Raw genomic sequence first — 20,276 nt, forward strand, 5'->3', positions numbered from 1 at the left:
CGCCTGCTGTCTGTCAGACATGGGCCCAGCTAGATGAAAATATGTTCACTGATTAAAGAAATGTATTGTTAAGAAGAAATGGATGAGCAACTTCACCTAAATAGTTCCATAATTCACCACTTGCTCCAGTTTTGAAAACTAGTTTACATGGACAGTGATTTTGTTGAGTACTGTACATTAACCTTTCTATTGCCTCTCTTTTTAAATTATTTAAATGTTCCATTCCACAAACCATCTGTACCTGTGTGTAGACGCTCTAAGGATGGTGTTGAATGCAATTTGGGCTCACAGAACATGCTGTGAAAGTGCCAGCTTTTTGTTAAATCAAATATCAAGCCTCTTCCAATCTTAGCAAAGACATCTTTGTTATTGTGACAACACAGGACCATATTTGAACATGGGCCCTGCCTCTGACACTGCTTCAGTGTTTCTCTTCTCTTAATAAAAGCATCTGTTCCTGCCTTATGTAGAACATGAAGCTTGTTCCACCCATGACTGCGGATGGTGGTAGCAGCCCCATGGTGAAGCCAAAGGGAGACAAACAGGTGGAGTACCTGGATTTGGATCTTGACCCCGGCAAGTCCACCCCACCTAGGAAGGTAGGAAGGAATTTGCTTTTATTACCCCAAACCTTGAGCCGCACAGTCACAATTGAAGGAAAAAGTTGAAAAATTTTCAATACTCACCTAAATGGTTACCCTTCTCTAGATGAAAAGCAATGGAACTGGCATGGCAGCATCAGATGAGCGTGTTGACTATGTGGTTGTGGACCAGCAACGGACACAGGCCCTTAAGAGCACCCGGGAGGCCTGGAACGATGGCCGCCAATCCACTGAGACAGACACCCCTTCCAAAGGACCCAAGTGACCCTGTTGTCCCTGCTGCCAACCCCATCCAACCCCATTTGGGCCATTTATGCTAGTGTGGCTCTGGTTTGGGGCAGTCCAACTGTCAGGTTCCACCTCAACGAAATCCTTAGTGTATAGGGGCCAGTGGAGCTTCATAGCCACTCAACTGTCTTTAGTTTACTTTGCTGTCAGGCCCAGAACAGCACTGTGCGTACAGTTGTAAGAAGAGGTGTGGGCCAGGAATAAGCTGTATGCAATATGAAAGTAGGTGGAATGACTGGACTTGTCCTTGGGATTTGACTTAAGCAAACTCATGAACTTTGAACATTCACTGCCTCCTATATTGGATTATTTTTTTTTAATTCTGTTGTTCAACTTTCGATGGCCGGTGCGCTGATCCAGAGTTAACATTTCCTTAAATTATAATGCTGTTTGATGTTGTTTTGGAGTGTAAGTGAAATCACTTGATAACATGATCACAATACTTTGTCAGTGCAGCACTCTACTAGTTAGCATAGCTAACAGTTAACAGTGTTGGTTTTTAAGTTTCTCCTGTTTGAGCGGGGTGAAGTTTCCATGGGCACTGTTGACAAGTCAGTTTTACTATTTCTTCACTTATTCATAGTGAATAGCTGAAACTCAAACTGTCTGTGTCCGAGGCAACTTCAGACCAAATCCCTGAGATAACCCAGTACGACAGAATTTCAAAGAGTTATATTACTTTTTTCTTTCAATGTAAAGGCAGTTGAACTCGTTCATTTTACATGTAACCAAGTGCTCAATTCAAGCTTTGGATTCACTCAAGGTTTAATCCACTGAACATGATTTGATTTCCATTTACTTTGTAAGTGGAGATGCATCAATCTGTTATAATGGAAGTGCAAAGACTGTACAAAAGTGTTATGTATATAAACAGGAAAAGTGTCCTTTATTTGTATGGAATATCCAGCGTGTTTGGCTCGAAGGTATGTGGATTCTGCAGGGTAGAATCCTGTGCCTGTCTTAGGTGGTATCAGGACTTGTGATTAATGAATGAATTACTGTGAGTTTTTAGAACGTGACAGGTTTTCTATAAGTTATGCAAAGGTATCAAACTTAGGCTACAGAGAGAAAATCAGGTACTCTATATAAATGCAAACTAATACAACTATCCACTTCTAATTTATTTCTCAAGTTATTTCATCAGGTGGATGTCGTATCCACTTTTAGCTCAGTATTCTTGATTCAAATGGAGGAACATTTGCTAAAGTCTGTTAAAATGCTCAATTTGACAAGCGCCGGTCAATTAGTTTCACAAGTTCATTGATATTCTTCATTTCTCGCTCCTCTTAGGTTTAATTTATTTCAAATTCGACTGGCATACAGTTTTGGGAAATTGACTGCCTCATGTAGTCAACTAGATACGTCTTTTATAGAGAGTGAAAAAGTCTGTCTGCATAGATCTGTGCTTTACTAACCTGTGAACTCTGTCAGAAGTCCCAAGCATGTGCTGCCACAAGATAAAATCATTGCTGTACATATTTTGCCATCAGTTAGATTAACATGTATCATTTGAAAAATGTGCCTACTAAGTCATCTTCATTCTATTTCACTCTTTCCTTATTGCAGTCTCTTTGTGATATGGACTGCAAAGCTGATGACGCTTTATCTTTTTTAATGAATCTCGACAGAAAATGTAAATTTTAAAAGTGGACTAAATAAAATCAAACCTCCTATGCCTGTGCTGTCTTTCTTCAATATAATTTCAATTATGATTTGGGAAATCACAGTTGAAAAGAGATGAGGGAATAAAATAGGAAGTAAAATATTCAGTAAGATTCTGTCCTGTGTGCACTGAGTGTATCTTTTTAGTCACATTCAGATTAGAAAATTGATACCATTTCACAAGAAACGTTTTAGACATTCTGGCCAATCATAGCCTGCAAATGTGATCTTATCATCTGAATACCTGAGGATGAAACTGTAGCAATAATTCTTCCAGCAATGTCTTATATCGCCTAACTGAATCTGTACCCTGTTTCTGCATTTTTCTAGTTTCTCAAAAGAATATTATACACAGCTCCAACTGAAGTATTCTGACGGCTGCACTTTGAAGTTTTTTAACTGTCTTCCGAAGTTAATTGACTTCTGAAACCGAAGATGGAAGCGTGAAAGTAGACCATGGTCTCTATAAAAGGCAAGACAAATACGGTATGATTATAATACAATATGAAAATATAAGATTATGGAAAATTACATTAATATAGTTGTATTTCAGGTAGATAAATTGGTCTCGTTATAAAACGTCACCTCCATCTGCCATCTTTGTTTGATAAGCGATTATGTAGCAGCCTTTAAGGCGAGTTTAAAATCTTAAAAGATGAGTTACACGATGCACCGAAGACATTAGGGTTTTTTTTTTTTTTGGTTCCCCTTCAATAGAAAAATCGTCGAAGAAATTGGAAATGTCTTCAGACCGGAGGTAAGATTTGTAGAAGTTTTTTGTATTTTTATTTTCGCCAAGTTTTTGCTAACGCTATCCCTACTTGCTAATGTTAAAGTTAGTATTATTGGGAAAAACTTCTATCTTTGAGGTGCCCAGCATTAGTAAACTAGTAAGCTAATACAAAAGTCCTAAATGAAGAACATGAGAGGCAAAGTGAACCCCATACAGCCGTGTTTGATAGGTTTGTTTATTAAAGTTAAGTAGTGAGTCGTTTTGTAAATAAAGCTAACTCATTAGCTTATGGCGAAAAGGTGTGTCTGATGCAGCAGGGTGGCAAACGATCAAATTCGCTGAGCACAAAAGTTCTTTAAAATAGCCTTTTAATAGTTTTAGACTTAATAATTATTGATTAACTTTAACTCAAAGATTTACTTTAATTTTGTTAAACGACAAATAAATTTAAGATTTCGGGAGAGCAAAGCATTGTTTCTTATATCCTCAAAGGCCCTATCCTCGACTACGGAAATGGCAGTTATGTGCAAAGGTCTGTTCACCCCTGGGCAAATTACATCTTTTGTTGAAGTGAAAATAAGTAAATACAAGCCCTGCAGCAAACAGACATTAAATATGAGTCTTTGTTCTTATTTCACGAACCTAAAACAATTGAAAGAAATTAAATGGCAATTGTGGCATGAACAAAAATTTTGAGCACTCTTCTACTTGTAAAACACTCAGAATGGCTTTCGTTGACTTTTTAGGACTTGCAAGGCAATTATGAATTGTCAGCTAATGAGACTTCCTGAGCTGATAAATCCTCTTGACTCTTCCAACCATGGGCTCCTCTAAGCAGCTGACAGATCCTCGGTCAGTTGCTGTCCGGAATACCATTAAGAAGTGGCAGTTAAGTGGAAGTCAAGAAAAGGGATCTGGAAGACAAAGAAAACTTTCAGGTAAAGCTGCCCATCTGCTGGAGAGAAACACAAAACAAAACCCCCCTGTGTGACTGCGAGGAGCTGCAGGAAGGTTTAGCTCTCACAAGGAGTGGGTGGCGCATCGCTCCGCTGTGCAGTGTTGATGCACAGACAGGGTCTACGTGGAAGGGTCATCTCAGGGAAACCTTGTCTGCTGCCTCATCACAAAAGTCAATGTCTGAACATTGTCATTTTTGGAAACAAGTGCTGTGGACATAAAAATTTAGCTCTCTGGCCACACTGACCAAAGGTGTGTTCGGAGAAAAACGTGAGCAACATCTGATGAAGAGAACACCTTTGCCAACTGTTAAAACGGGGATGGAAATATTCTGCGGGGGTCGTGTGGCAGCCAGTGGCAAAATAAACATTGCACAGATAGAGAGAAGAATGGATTCCACTAAATATCAACAAATTCTGGATACAAATGTCCTTCAGTCAGTCGAGAAACAGAAAAGAGGATGGAATGTTCAAAAGGATAGTGATACAAAGCAGACCTCTAAGTCCACCCTGAAGTACTTCAGAACACAAGCTGAAGCTTTTGGATTGGCCCTCACAGTTCCCTGATTTGAACATCATGAAAACTCTGTGGGCAGATCTTACATTGGACAGCCTAAAAATGTCTCACAACTTGAGATATCTACAGAATGCCACATTTACATTTAGAATGCCACATTTACTGTTCAATGATTTTCTATTTTTGAGTTCTTGATATAAAAAAAGTAACAGTGCAATAACGTTTGAAGAAAAGCTCATTTCAATGTCTGCTTGCTATAGGAGTTGTTTACTTCAAAACAATATGCAATTTGCCCAGGGGTGCCCAGGCTTTTGCATACAACAGTAGGTTACTTGATAACAACTAAAAGGCTTCCATGACAACTGAGCAACTCCATCCACTACGGAAGGCCACAGAATGTAATTGAAAGCTAGAAACAGCCACTAAGTTTTTGTTTGTCAAAAATATCTGGAAGTTGTGTTTTTGGTAAACTTTGTTTAGAAGCAGGTGTAGAAAAAGGGGAGGTGTGTTTTCATCTTTCAATGCAAAATATATTTTGTTTAACGGTCAAAGGCTATATCAGTCTTCTTTTCATCCAAGTTTTATTCAGTTTATTTTCACCCTTGGTCTTACTATTTCTAGTTTTTGCCACAGTTTTGACCGTAGAGCTATATGCACTTTGGTGTGTTAGGAAAGATGCCCCAAAACCAAAATCTCCCACAAGGTCTCAAAAAGGCCGGAACAGCAATTTAGAGTCACTACATAAAACCGAAATTTTCACTTATTACCCAGTTTTTAATTTTACCTGTATTGACCGCTAGATGGAGCTGTTGTTTGAAGAACTATCTGGCTCCCCTCAGCCCATATGCTTTCCCTTAGCCCACACCCCTCCGGTGCAGTCACTTCTCCTGATGTCCTCTCGTCTGAGGCTCTGCAGTGCTGTGGCAGCCTAAAGGACACTTACAGTTTCCTGACCATGAATTTCACATACCGAGTACCGAGGCCCTGTTCTTTTGGGTTACTGCATGATGCTCGGGGCCAACAAGAGCCCTGAAATCCGTGAGTTTGTAATTTAGATGCTTTTTTAAACTCAGATGTCCATATGTGGCTGTTTGTCGCACAGTTTGTACATTGAGCAAATTCACTTGTGTTTGCATAACATACACTATCTAATGGGGTGGTCTCTCCTCTGGTGGAATGCTTTACAGGGTTTCTTCAAAAGTGATTTGAGGTTAAAACACTGTATTAGCCCCTTCATTCACACTCATTTTTATATGTAATAACTATAGGACTACATTTCAATGCATATTTACATACATATTTTGCTTCAGCCTATAAATATAATTAAATTTGAGATGGTCTTAGGGTTGGTTATCCCTTTTAAACTAAAGCCTCTCATTGTGCGATCCAGAGACACTCAGAGATTCCTGAGTGGATCACAGGTATTATCGTCTTTGCTGGGAGATAAATAGGGGGTTAGCAAAAACAGTTATATTAACGATCGCAAAAAACATAATCTGATTGGGCATCTGTAGCTCTTTGCATCTCTTTAAGGGGGTGCATGAGAATTCAGGTCGGTCAGTCAATGTCGGTCCCATTTTAAGTTTGGGATTGGTAATTTATGTCTATATGAACTAATTTTTTTCCTTCTGCTTGGCAAGATACAAAACAGGCCTGGCGCATAATTCCCCCAACAGCTACTTACCATAGATTTATGCATTCAGTACAGGCCTCCAGTTCACTCAAATGCAACATATGGGCTGGCTGGCCTCACAGTCACATCTACTCTCATAAATCTGTAGTACTCCACATCATGATAGACACTCCATCCTACATAAGTCTGTCTTTCATTTCAGTGGCTGTATACCTTTTTTAATTGCTATGTAAATAAAATAATTAAGTAAATGTCATTGTCTTATTGGGATTGGATGATAATTGCTACTATGAAATGCAGCAGATTGTGAAATGTTACCATTGGGTAGCTTCATGCTTTTTTCAAATGGAATTTTTAAAATTTTCATGTTACCCAGATGTGGCTGATAGGACGACAGCTTAACGTACGGCAGTTGACAAGTTTTGACTCATTTTATTTTTAAATTGCTCCTTTTCAGTGTTCATATGAATGGCTGGTTTTATATGCTTGATGTGTGAGAACTAGATTACTGACAATGTCATCATCTAGGCCCATGCCAGGGTTATTTTCATTTTATAGTCGATCATGAGGACCTGAACATCTCCCCGGCTGTCAGCATGTTTTTAAGCGACAGACTTGTAACATTGCTATGTGTATATATGTTTTTGTCTCCACGCCAGTGACAGCTGTGGCTGGAAGCATTATGATTTTGGGTTGGCCATCCGTACATACATCTGTCCATCCCTCCCATTCTCGTGAACGCGATACCTCAAGAAAGCTTTTAGGGAATTTCGTCAAATTTGGCACAAACACTCACTTGGACTCAAAGATGAACTGATTAGAATTTGTTGATCAAAGGTCAAAGTCACTGTGACCTCACAAAACATGTTTTTTTTCCATAACTCAAGAAACTATATGCTAATTATGATACAATAAATACCTTTTATTAAATTCCTTCAAAGTCTGCATAACATATATTATATGAATCTGGGCAGGCCTGGATGTAAACTGCAACTTGACTGGTTGGTGGAGACATACAACCGCGATGTGGTAATTCTAGTTTCCTTCTGAAACAACCATTTCAAAAGCATTGTAAGTGATAAAAATGGATCAGAAGAGAGAACCATTTGTCCCAACCCATAGTGAGCTTATTCACCCGGTAATGGCTGTATTCCCAGGAAACTATATGCTACATTCTGTACAGTATAAATGGTAGCCATTACAGCTTTTTTATTTAGATCTTTTTATGCAAATGCAGATGTGTTACACGAGAGCACCCATCAAACATTTTATCCTTTTATTCAGTTAAAAGCTTCAAGCTATTTGTTGTGAGAAAGCATCATAATCGCAATCTCTGTGTCATAACGAGGGAATGTTTGACACTGAAATACAGCTTGAGCCTACTCTGTTTGTTTACACTTGTGCCTCTACCTACACAGTCATAGTTGTGCGATTGTGCAGCCTGGGGAGCCTCTATGCAGTATCTTTGGCAGTATGTGAGTAATGGGGCAGGGAGAGAGTTTCTGGCTTCTTAGCAGGGCCAAGAGAATAATTATAAGGCGAGCTGAGCGGCTCTTCCTGAGCATCAGGGAGCCTATGCGCTTTACTGGGCCTAGCCTGTCTTTTTGGACCTCCGCCTGGACTGATGGGTGCAGTCTGCAAGGTGGCCTGGGGTGCTGAGGGAGCCGTATATGAAATTTCCGAACCAACGGAAGGAACTGTGTAGTTGATGCTCAAAATTCAGTACGGGTAGGGATTTAAATGAGAAATTGCGATCGTGCTCCTGTCAACAAAATCCTACTAACAACGTGCCTGCGTAATTAACACCATTAGTGTGAGTGAAAAGTCAGCACTATAGACTTCAGTAAATTATGCAGATGCATTTCATATTAATGGGGAACTTACTAAAAGTGTTGAAAATGAAGATTCCTCAAGATACATGTTTGCCCCAGCGGGCATCATTGGGCCGGCAGTGCAATTAATTGTTGGGGTAGTGGCGGGTGATTGTGTCTTCTGCTGGTTACACTTGCAACTAGACTGTAACCAATACCAATATTGATATTTGAGAATTTTAAAGACATAAAGGTAGATTAAACAATACTTACTTTATAACAAATGTATTACAAAACACACATTTTTGAAAAAATGGTTGTTAAAGAATTGTGACGGAGACACGTATTGACAGGACATTTTACAGGTAGGAAAAATAAATAAATTTGTAAGTGCTGTCTGATGGACAAACTATGAAATTGCAACATGACACTGTTTTTAAATTACCTCAAATCTTCAGTCATTTATTTGATTGTTTTGTCTATAAAATGTGAAAAATTATAAATGAAAAATTACAATTTCCATTTTATGCAACCAATTCCAAGTCCAACCTATTACTTTTCTTTCAACTGACTAATCGATTCATCGACTAATTCTGCAGTGCTACACTTGGTTGCCAGTTAATTATATAATATTAGGTGCCATATTACTACCTAAAACTAATGCAGATTAATCCAACTGTCTTTCTATAAATCCTACCTTCATGAAAGTTATAACCTCAGTTTTTACTGAAACTATTTTAGAGAAATGTTGATTCAACTTCATGGTTAGTTTGGAGCCTGTAGTTTACAGCGCCGTTGAAGTGTACTTCTAATATTTTGTTTGTATCGATGAAGGTAGACGTAATATTAGAAACCCCTGTTTGTATAACAAAACAATTATGCATCACAACAGCTAAAGCCATTACAACAGAAAACTAACTTTACACCCTTGATGAAGGTAGGCTGTATTGCAGGGCTGTTGTAATGCACTGCATCAGTTTTGTCTATTTGTTTGTACCAAATAAACTTGAAACTGAGTGTATATGCTAATACCATTATTTCTGTTATAACTCAACATCATCCAATAAATATCGGCTTGGCCAAATTATTTTTTCGACTCTAGTTGGGTCAGTACATCACATGCAATAATTGGTGGCTTTTGAAAAGCCAATACAAGCAAGGTGTTGTTTTAATTGTGTTGTTTTGTGCTCTAGACATGAAAAGTTCAGTTTAAGAGTGTGTTGTGCAATGCATAGCTCATGTGGTTGTCTCCAAATGTGTATTTTCGTTTTAAAACAACATCATGTCATATAGCACAAGACTACAGACCATGTAACTACTTACTACTAGCTGTGGTAGCTATACTTTAACTGTTATACTGGAAATACAATTTTCCAGGTTTGAATCTTTAACTTTTGTTGGCATGTTCCTTGTTCCTTTTTTTTTTTTTGGAGGATGTTAAACATTTGGTGAATATATAATTTGTTTACTTCACTTTTTTTTTTTAATTCTGCCAATATTTCTGTCTGTTAGCTGAACCCCACTCCAACTTACCTGTCTCTCTAAAGGAACTTCCTGAATCTTGGATGTACTTCTGATCAAATGCATCTCATTAAAGTACTCCCTGGCAGTCCTGTACTGAGTCATCTGTTTAGCGCATCTGTCGCACGCCTGGCAGCCAGTCTGTCATTCTCTTAACCCTCAACCCACCCAGTCAACCTCTCATCTCACTCGTATGCATCTATCTGTCCACTTTTCTTTCTTTGACTTCCTCTCCAGCTTTTCCTTTCCTCTCCATTTCAAAACTTCCAATCACATTAAGTCCAAACCAATGCTAGACTGAATCTAAAACAACTCATATCAAACCATCAGTGCTCAGTGAGTCCAAAAACGCAATGCTTTTTTGTTCTGTTCAGACAAAATCAGTCTCTCCTCCTTTTTCAAATCTTAAGTCAGCCCTTCAGCAATGTCCATTTGAGACACTTCCGAAAGCATCGTTGTGGCATTGACAGAGGTCAATAGGCACTATAAAGACAAAAAAAAAACACCATTGGTTCAACAAAATCGAGTAGAGAGCAAGGTAGAGATTGTTTATCATTATGTGCATGATTCTGTGATTATATGTTTTCTGTATGTTTCTAGATCAGAACAACCCTCCTCTCCCCCATCAAATCCCTATCACTCAGCAACAGCCTGGCCTCACCTGCCTGCTTGTGACCTGTCTTTGATATTACACTGTGGATCCCACTTTCTGGCAATGGGCCAGAGGAGAAAAGTAAATGATTTCAAAACCCTCTCTCTTTACCGTTTGCTCTGTCACTCTCATCAAAGTTGGCTCTAATCAGATTTAGCTAAGGCTTGAGGATTGAGTTTTTTGTAAATGCAATGTCATCAGCAGATATTTGAGGCAGTAGTACCATTACTGTATTTGAAAGAGTGGAAATGGTATTTAAAAAGCAGGATTCAATGGGGAATCGTAATTCAGCTTATGATTTGTGTAATTTTCCACGCCACAGATTCACTGCATTTATTGCACATTGGCACAGGTCCATTAACTGCACTGATGATTATTATATTACCAAGGATATAACTGCACAATTCAATTGCTCCAGATACTAACTTTACACTTCATAATGAGTTACTATTAATTTTTAATAGCTTAAGGAATTTGCCTGAAGATAATACTAAATTTATCCCTCCCGTTAATGCACTATTATTCTTGGGCTAACGTCAGTCACTCCATGCACAATAGGACTAAGCGTTGCCCAACAGTTCAGTGATACAGTAATAGGATTTTGCTAATAGTCAGCATTTTAGATTATCTGCTTCTTAGAGATGACTTAGAGATCCCTGCTCTAGATGAAAAGTTAATGTTGGTGCAGCATTAATTGTTGAGGAGAGGGGGACCACAGTTTTGCATCATAAGATAATAAGATAACAATCTTTGATCACGCAGCTGCCTGAAGATGGTATGGTATTTTCTGCCTCCAGAGCCATCACTGTAGGAGTCCTTTGACTCAAATATAGTTTGGCTCCTTGAGTCTGGTGTTGGATGTATCTGGATATGTTTCTGCCTCTGTCTTCACTTTTTGTTTTTTGGTGTGTCAGCTGTTCATCTGTGGAGCTGGTTGTCTTACACAGCAGCCTGGAGCTCGCCGGCCTGACAGACTTGTCAGCAGGGCTTGTGTCACATTATTGTCAGGAAAATCTAGTGTAAGTCAGGGAATATATTAAGGTATTAAAAAGCCATGTCTGTAAGGCTTGTTGACTTTAAGCACCAATACCTCAATTTTCAACCTTGATATGACCTAATGTCCCCCTTGGGAACATACTCAGATTTATCATCAGTGCACAGTCTTGATGAAAATTCATTATACAGTGGCATGAAAAAGTTTGGGCACCCCTGATCAAAGTTTCTGTTACTGTGAATAACTAAGCACGGAAAAAATGACCTGATTTCCAAAAAGCTTTAAGATGACACATTTCTTGAATATTTAAAGCAAGATTACTTTTTTCCCCCCATCTTTTACAGCTTCAAAATAACAAAAAAAGGAAAACGGCCTAAAACAAAATTTTGGGCACTCTGCATGGTCAGTACTTAGTAACACCCCCTTTGGCAAGTATCACAGCTTGTAAAAGCTTTTTGTAGCAGCTAAGAGTCTTTCATTTCTTGTTTGGGGGTGTTTTTGCCCATTATTCCTTGCAAAAGGCTTATAGATATTCTTGGGTTGTCTCGCGTGCACTGCTCTTTTGAGGTCTATTCACAGATTGTTGACGATCTTTAGGTTGGGGGACTCTGAGGACTGTGGCAAAACCTTCATCTTGCGCCTCTTGAGGTAGTCCATTGTGGATTTTGAGGTGTGTTGAGGATCATTATCTTGTTGTAGAATCCATCTTCTTTTCATCTTTAGCTTTTTTACCGACGATGTGATGTTTGCTCCCAGAATTTTCTGGTATTTAATTGAATCCGATCCTCTCTCTACCAGTGAAATGTTCCCTGTGCAACTGGCTGCAACACAAGGCAAAAGCATGATCGATCCAACCCTGTGCTTAACAGTTGGAGAGGTGTTCCTTTCATGAAACTCTGCACCCCTTTTTCTCCAGACATATCTTTGCTCGCTGTGGACAAAAAGTTCTATTTTAAATTCATCGGTCCCCAGGACTTATTTTGGGCTTGTTTAGATTTTCCCTTCCAAGCTTCTGACGCTGAGTTTTGTGGTTACGATGCAGGAAAGGTTTTCTTCTGATGACTCTTCCATGAAGGGCGTATTTGTGCAGGTGTTACTGCAAAGTAGAACAGTGTGCCACCAGTCCAAAGTCTGCTAAATCTTCCTGAAGGTCTTTTGCAGTTAAAGTGGGGCTTTGATTTGCCTCTCTAGCAATCGAGCAGTTCTCTGAAAGTTTTCTTGGTCTTCCAGACCTCAGTTTGACCTCCAGCATTCCTGTTAACTGCCATTTATTAATTAAATCACGAACTGAGGAAACAACTACCTGAAAACACTTTGCTATCTTCTTAAAGCTTTCTCCTGCTTGGTAGGCATTCATTATTTTAATTTTCAGAGAGCTAGGCAGTCGCTTAAAGGAGCCCATGGCTGCTTGATGGGGCAAGGTTTGAGGGAGTCAGAGTAATTATAAAGCTTTGAAAGTTGCATCATTTGGTCTTTACTAATAATGATTGTGAACAAGCCATAACCCTTACAAGCTAATTAATGTTTGAGACCTTGGTAAAAGTTATGAGAGCTCAAATCACTTATGGTGCTCCTTTCCTTTTTTCACTCTAACCTGTACAAAACAAAATAATACACTAATCTTGCTTAAAATCTGAAAAGAATGCTTTGCCTTTATGTCTTTTGGAGATCAGTTAATCTTCTACTCATGTAACTATTCACAGTTCCAGAAATTTTGACCAGGGGTGCCCAAACTTTTTTCATGCCACTGTATATTGATAAATCAGATGCTATTTATGCCAATTGCCAAATATATCAGTTACTGTGACTAAGCTGTGAGAATGTTAAGCCCAGCTCCTTCAATCTCTACTCCCCCTTGAAAAATCGCTGTCTAAAATGAGTTGGAAGCTGTATGGCACTGCACAGCAACATCCTACCACTTATATTTATGCATTATAAATCATTAGTGCTGCGATTAGGTAACGGAAGTAACTTGTGACATGGCAGTTCCTGTTGAAAAAGCAGACACCTCCTCGGATGAGTTGCCTGAAGTGTTTTTAACAGGGGCTTGCTGGTGAGGGACACTTAAAAGGAAACACAGCTCAGTTGGTCTGGTCTGTGTTTTCCCAGTGAAAACAGCTATCCATCTGTGTAATAGGCCTTGTCAAAAGTTTACTAAGAATCAGCTATTCACTTTGAGACTAGGCTGCGTTTGCCATCGAAAGGGAATCTGATAAACTATAAGAGCCCATTGAGGCAGCGAGCAGGGCTTTGATGTATAGTGATATCTTGACAGTTGCTGTCCCCTTCTCATTCGGTTTCCCTTGTCAAGACTCCCCACTTTTTGATGTATCGTGTCTGCGCACATTCTTCCTCTTCAATGCCTTATTAGATATTTACAAATAACAAATGAACACAGTAATAACTTAATTGTTAGATTAGATTCTGAACAGAGGAAAGCTAACTACTTGCTGCCTCATTTAATAGCTTCATGTATTAACAGTTTCTAGTCATTTTACCTCCCATAGGAGTTTGAGATCATCTGCCTTTTTGAGTTCAGATATTGATCTTGCTTGCAGCTCAGTTGCCAGGACATGCACAATTTCAGCTTATAGTCGTATTACAGTCATCTAGCTACACCAGCAATATCTAAAAGAACATACTGTTTATTGAAAGTAATGATTGAGAATAATGTATTTTTGCTGTGTCATAAAAGTTTGATATGTCTTTTAAACAGCTTAACTTGGTCATATCAGATAAGGGCTGATACTACCATAAAGTATATTTGAGCTCTTTCAGTTGTATTGGTTATTTAGTTTGTGGTGAGAATTTATTTTCACCTATACATCCTAAAGTTTTCCATGTTAAATAAATACTCATTTATACAACCCATAAAACCATAACCTTTACTGGGGCTGATGTTGTCATGAAAGTACTACTAATTAACCCCTACGTATTTGTTTTTTGTTTTTGTTTTTTTTGTTTTTTTTAGCACCTCGGTGTACTTTAGAAAGACTAGAGTTGGATTAAACATTAAACATTGGATTTTTGTAATCTTAAATTGTTAAAAGGAAGATGAATGTGTTTGCATCTTTCATTTCGAGGTTGAAACACTAACAAACAGTTCGGGCCATAACCCGGGTCTTTTGTGTGATCAGTGAGCCTGCATAGTGTATTGATACAAATTTAATAGAAGAATAGCCCAGGTTAAAATTTAAAAAAACGACTTGTTCCAACCTAGAAGATAGACTGCAGTCTATGGACACATAAGATATAGCACTATTGATTTTTCTAGCCTAGAAAAAAGGTAATAAAAATGAACAATTGTCTGCACATTGTATTTACGGTATATAAAATTGTTTCTTTTATACTTGTAGACTTTGCTTATTTGTGCTGGAAAACGGAAAAGATAGCTGATGCACAATGTGCATCTATTTAGAGATTCATTTCGCTCATCGCTATGGCAGATTGAAGAGGAAAACAGGCCCCGGTTTAGAAATGCTTTTACCTCCTGCTATGAACTTTGTTCAATTTTGTGTCCAGAGTTGGAGAGTGCAGGTCAGAACAGGGTGAAATTAAGAGAATACATTGCCACTACATGTGGTAGTGGCTCGTTAGTCTGAATGATGATAACCTGTCGTTGAACTGAGTACAGATCTTGTTGGCATATTTTGTACATAATAAAGGGCCTTTCATCTTAAACCCTATATAAAGTCTCAGTGTAGACTTGATATGTCCCACTCTGACAAATGAAATTTCTGCCTCACAAAAATATTGGTGTGTTGTTGAGCACCAGAATTGGATAGGCCTTTTTCATAGAAGACATTTTGACTTGATACAGGTGTAAACAATTAAACTAATTCAATTGACTTGATATAGAACTGCTTACTTGAATAGAACTGAGCCATTGTTGATGTTATCAGTAATTTCTTTGGGTTTTAAAGTGGTGGTTGGACAAACAAGCAATTTGAAGATGTTGCCTCGAGCTCTGGGATATTACGATGGCATTTTATAAAGAAAATATTAGCAAGGGTGTTATTTGTAGCCCTAATATGGAGCAAGGTGGGACTTGTGCATCCCTAGTGTCATCAGTTACCAGGCATTGTTTAATGCATTGGAAAGGCATTTTTGTGTAGACACGTGAGGATGGTACTGAACCAGAGGCCATTTAAGAGTGACAGGACCAAGGTGCTTAAAAGCGGGAAAACAAATTATGAACCTTATACAATAACCATTGACTGAAATACTTGCTCTCAACTGCACATTAGCAAAGTGATTTGTGCAGGTGGTTTTAGCCAGTGGCACTCCACCTAGTTTGTGTTGCAGCTGCAAACACATCTGCTCAGAGGAGACTGACTTCCTTGTGCTGAACATGCAAAATTCAGAACAAATGGATATATGACAGTTTAAATTAAGTTGGCTCAGAGAGGAGGAGGTGGCCCCTTTCTTGCTACATTGCTCTTGTCCTTGGAGAACTGTTGCCTAATGTAGGGTGTGCTTCAATATTATATGAAGAGGCAAACAGAAGTTGACAGTTAAAAATTTCACATACATCTGTGAAACAAACACCTTTTGAAATCTACTTGTAAACACTGTTTAAACCATCACGATATTAACAAGCCTCTGACAGTCAATATGCTTTCATACACAATGCTGAAGATCCGGGATGCATTCATCACTGTAACATATGTATCATAATATATACTTAATTTTTTTTTTTAACTAGTCAAATCACTTTAGTGGTGCTTGTGAGTGCTGTCGCAGTAAATGTGAGATGGTTTTTACCAGTGAATATAAAAATAATGTATTTCCGGACTTTCCTAATGTTATAATCATACACAGGTTCATTTTATTTTTAAATATATACATTGTATGTTTTTATTTCACACATTCAGTTGAGGAAATGTAGCTATTGTAGAATGTATTAATTTTAAGGAATTAAGTGCTGAATATTTATGAGGGTTTAAATAAGTGTTGCAATATATTTGGATGCTTAAGCATTTCAAATTAAGAATATACAGTATATTGGTGGCTGATAAATTATCCTATAACTGAGATAATTAAATATTGTTATTCTGATTTGGTGTTGAATCCAAAATGTTTTCACACATTACTTTCTCGGTTAGTTGGTGTCATGATTATCCATTCACAGCATGGCTAATATAGTTTCCTTAATTCTGCATTAATGAACAGAACAGCAGCAGCAGCCTAATAGGGCATCAGTGCATGCAGTAGACCAGATTGACTGAGCATTTTAGCGAACATTTTGTTTTGCTTATACACCATTTGAATTTTGAATTTGGCTAGGTGATTCAAGATCAAATTGTAATTCTAAAATTTAATTGATTTCATTTACGTCATATTCTTTCATATTTACTGTCCTATATGATAAAGAAGAACAGCAAATTCTCACATTTGAGAAGCTCAAACCATCAAATGTTCATAAACAATTGTCAAAATAGTTGGTTCTAACTAATATGTTCATGAATATATTTCTATGTATTACATTGCTGCCTGTAAGCAGTTTAATGCAGAAAAATATGAAGAAGAATTTTAGAAAGAATGGCCATTCTTTATTTCACTACAATTTGTGCATAAAAAAAAAATTATTGACACTGTTGAATGTAAAAATTTAGCCTCTTTTGGTTTCTACATACTTACGCAATTTCATTTAATAAATTAGTTATCGTATTGGTATTGGCCACAGGAAACGGACAGTTTTTGCTTATAGTAGGCACTGAAATTCTGTATCAGTACTTATTTCAAGTATGTCAAAAATACTGTGTATGTGTTTGTTTTTGTACATTATGTTTATCCAATCATGTATGCCGCTCCATTTAATTGAGCATTATCCGGGCCTCTATCTAGTATTCAGCCATTTTAAGGTTATCAGAATAAATGAGAAGGGGCAGAAAGAAAGGGCTACATTAGTTTATATTGTGCGAATAAATCAAATCACACAGTACTGGGTGCATTCAAAAGTTATAGGCCCCTTCAACAAAAGCAGTTTAACACTTGGCTAACATGAATAGCAGTGCAACATCAAGACAGGGATATGTTTAGGGGTACATTTTATGTGTCCCTGGCTTGGCATGGTGAGATGCCTTTTAAAATTGGAGTCTGTCCAGTTGTCAGTGACAATGATGCTGATTTATTGGAGCAGAGGAAACAAAAGCAGGACGGAGGCTGTTTCCCTCTGAAGCTTTCCATTTGGTAAATGGTGCTTAGGTGTTCACTTTTCGTTGTTGACATGGGCCTGAAGCACAGCTGCATCTGCATCTAATACAGAGTGGGTAACATGCCTCTGTCGCGCAAATGCTTTACTAATAATGTAACACAGTCTGTGGTTTTTAAGAATAATCATGCAGTTCTTCACAAACAGCTGATCTAGGGATGTTTGCATTTAGTAGTATGGCAAGATTGATATATATGTAGGGGAATGTTATGATGAGATCGAGAGAGGTGGGTGATATGATACAGTATCTTGATATTGAGATATATAAGATATAATAATAGGCTGCAACTAGCATTTAAGAGCAGTTTACTCATTCAAATTATGTCACAGTAAAAGTACACGTGTGCTTCTTTCTTGATTGTGTTTTATGAATTAATTTGCTGATACATTTGTCGGTGAAATTCTCCATTGAGGAAGAAGTCAGACTCTTTTGTTGTATTTCAATACCCTGGTGCAGTAGCACAAAAGACAAACATAAAAAAGTCTAATTGCTTTTCTATCTGCATATTATCCATGGGAAATACCACTGCTTATTAACAGGCACATGTCTTGCTCAAGTCATTGTTTCTAATAGGTTATAGTGTAAAGGGTAAAGTAAAAAGTCACACCATAAACTCTCAAATGGTAGTCATAGCCTTGGTCACAGTGTTTGATTTATTTTTAATATTATGTTTACCTGTTGTCATGGTAAATTACTCATTATGTACATTTCAATCTTTACAACAACATAGTGATGATATAATTACTCCATTGTAGTCAATTTCTCTTTTGAGAAAGAAACACTGTACTCTCTCACAAATTAAGTCAGATTGGCTCTGTTTCTTTTTCTTGGTCCAGCCCATAAATGTTAACATTCTCAATGGTTGGTGGTGGGTTTGCCCCAGGTGGACAGAATTATTCAGTATTTCTTTTTTTTTTTAAATTAATTTAAAAATTTTTTTATTCCGTACAGTGGTTTCAATTGATTTTTAAGTGTTCTCCAGTTGTTGAGGATTCCAGTGTTAAGGGATTTTTAGCATGCAATGGCTCCAGGTGGAGATTTCCCTCATATTTATAATTTTATTATGACCATTACTGTTAATCATTTAAATATCGTTTGCAAAACACCTGTTAAAGACAAAAACCATATATTCTTTATTTTATAATCACTGATTATTATCACTCATTGCTAATTACAGTTTAGTAGTCATTGTGAAACCCTGTGTTTTATCTTTTTTAATATCTCAGCAATAAAAATGTCACCTTTTAGACATTTTAATGTTTGTCTCAGATTCCACATGAAGCAATATCCCCACCTGACAAAAAATACACAAAATAATCATAAAAACACAAAATACAACCAATTTGGTTGGTAGAACAAATATTGCATAATCCCTACAAAATAATTGTGAGAAGTTATAAAGTTGATCTGTTTAGTACAAATGATAACTAAATTGTGAATTTTGAAATTAAAATTTTTACCTATTCATAAAGCATTGCCATCTTAATAAGTTATATTTCCCAGCAGCAAAATAAAAAAAACCCAAAAAATTATAATAGGCCAATAAAAGATTCAGACATTCTTTTCTCAACCAACATTAAATGTAAGTCATTCCATGGCATCCAGCAGAAAAACAGCATGTATTTAAAGTATATATCATACAATGCAGCATAACAAGGACAAATTACTACAGCAGTAAGTGCTGTCATTTAATGCAACATAGTTATGTTGACACCATATCACTGAAACTTGTTTTACATTGTGTGTCTGATGTGCTGTCAAACATCTGTAAGTCAATGAAATCTCACATTAGTGTCTCATAACCCAAAGCTATATTTAAGTCTGTTTGAAAGACTATAAAAATCAATGTGAAGTATGTACAATACATTCTGGCTATGCATCAAACACATCCTTCTGGCTAACTATACAAAAAGCTAAGCATAGTTTATGGAGGAGCAACTACATGCTCGTATCAAATTTGTTCACAAGGAAGTAATTCTCAAATTTTCCTTGTGCATATTATGAAATGTGAAGTCAGGATTTTCCCTCAGGAAATTGGTCCTAAACAATAGCCACAGTCAGGGTTGCTTTTTTAGTTCTATGTCATATGCTTGTTATGCTGCAGCACTGACACTTCGTTAGGGCTGTCTGCTCCCCACACTGCCCCCTGGGACCTTCCCAGGCATCTTACAGCCTGCTGGACCTGCTCTGGCCATTTAAGTATTGCCTCCTTTGCTGTCTCTTGCTGTCCAACCTTGTTCCTTGCCTTCACCCTTCTCTACACTGACCTTTTCTGGAGGTGTTTTTTCCTCGGGATGTCAGGCAGGGAGGGTGGTTCGGGCTGTCGTGCTGCGACTGCTGCAGCCGTTCTCAGAATCTCTTGATGAAGCTCCAGTAAACAAAACGGGGAGGCTGCATGGAAGCTTTTCTAGAACAGTTGTTGGCTGTGCTGTAGCGCTGCTGTCTCTTCACATCTGTCTTCTTTTCTTCCTTATGTGTACAGACAAATACGGAGGATGGACAGGGATGCTGACAGAAGTGACTAAGGCTTCATCTGAAGGCTTCCTGTTATAACTGGTAAGGGAATACACTGAGAATTATCAGTTAATTAGTTGAGTGCAATTTGAGCTTCTGTCTAACCATACTATAGTTATCACTTGCTAAGATACATGCAAACACACATGCAAATTAATTAAGACAATGTGGGGGTTAC

At 37.8% G+C, this 20,276-nt stretch overlaps 2 protein-coding genes across 14 annotated transcripts in view; both read left to right on the forward strand.

The window, feature by feature from the left end:
• Positions 1-2,563, forward strand: part of gab1 (GRB2-associated binding protein 1) — a 54,117-nt gene extending 51,554 nt beyond the window's left edge. For 3 of the 5 annotated variants that reach the window (XM_040145911.1, XM_040145910.1, XM_040145912.1), the window contains 2 exons: positions 471-599; positions 709-867. In XM_040145911.1, the coding sequence (XP_040001845.1) occupies positions 471-599; positions 709-867 (288 nt within the window). Of the gene's footprint in view, positions 1-470; positions 600-708 lie in introns of all 5 variants that reach the window. The other 2 variants (XM_040145908.1, XM_040145909.1) reach the window with 1 other exon arrangement.
• A 134-nt stretch (positions 2,564-2,697) lies between these two features.
• The window catches only part of inpp4b (inositol polyphosphate-4-phosphatase type II B), a 237,754-nt gene continuing 220,175 nt past the window's right edge, over positions 2,698-20,276 (forward strand). For 3 of the 9 annotated variants that reach the window (XM_040147202.1, XM_040147203.1, XM_040147199.1), the window contains exons 1-3: positions 3,071-3,309; positions 4,032-5,796; positions 20,067-20,140. The gene's annotated coding sequence lies outside the window, so the exon portion shown is untranslated. Of the gene's footprint in view, positions 3,039-3,070; positions 3,310-4,031; positions 5,797-10,323; positions 10,457-20,066; positions 20,141-20,276 lie in introns of those variants that run through there. The other 6 variants (XM_040147195.1, XM_040147196.1, XM_040147198.1 and 3 more) reach the window with 6 other exon arrangements.

This window comes from Xiphias gladius, chromosome 15 (genome assembly GCF_016859285.1).
Source record: "Xiphias gladius isolate SHS-SW01 ecotype Sanya breed wild chromosome 15, ASM1685928v1, whole genome shotgun sequence".
Taxonomy (NCBI): Eukaryota; Metazoa; Chordata; class Actinopteri; order Istiophoriformes; family Xiphiidae; genus Xiphias; species Xiphias gladius.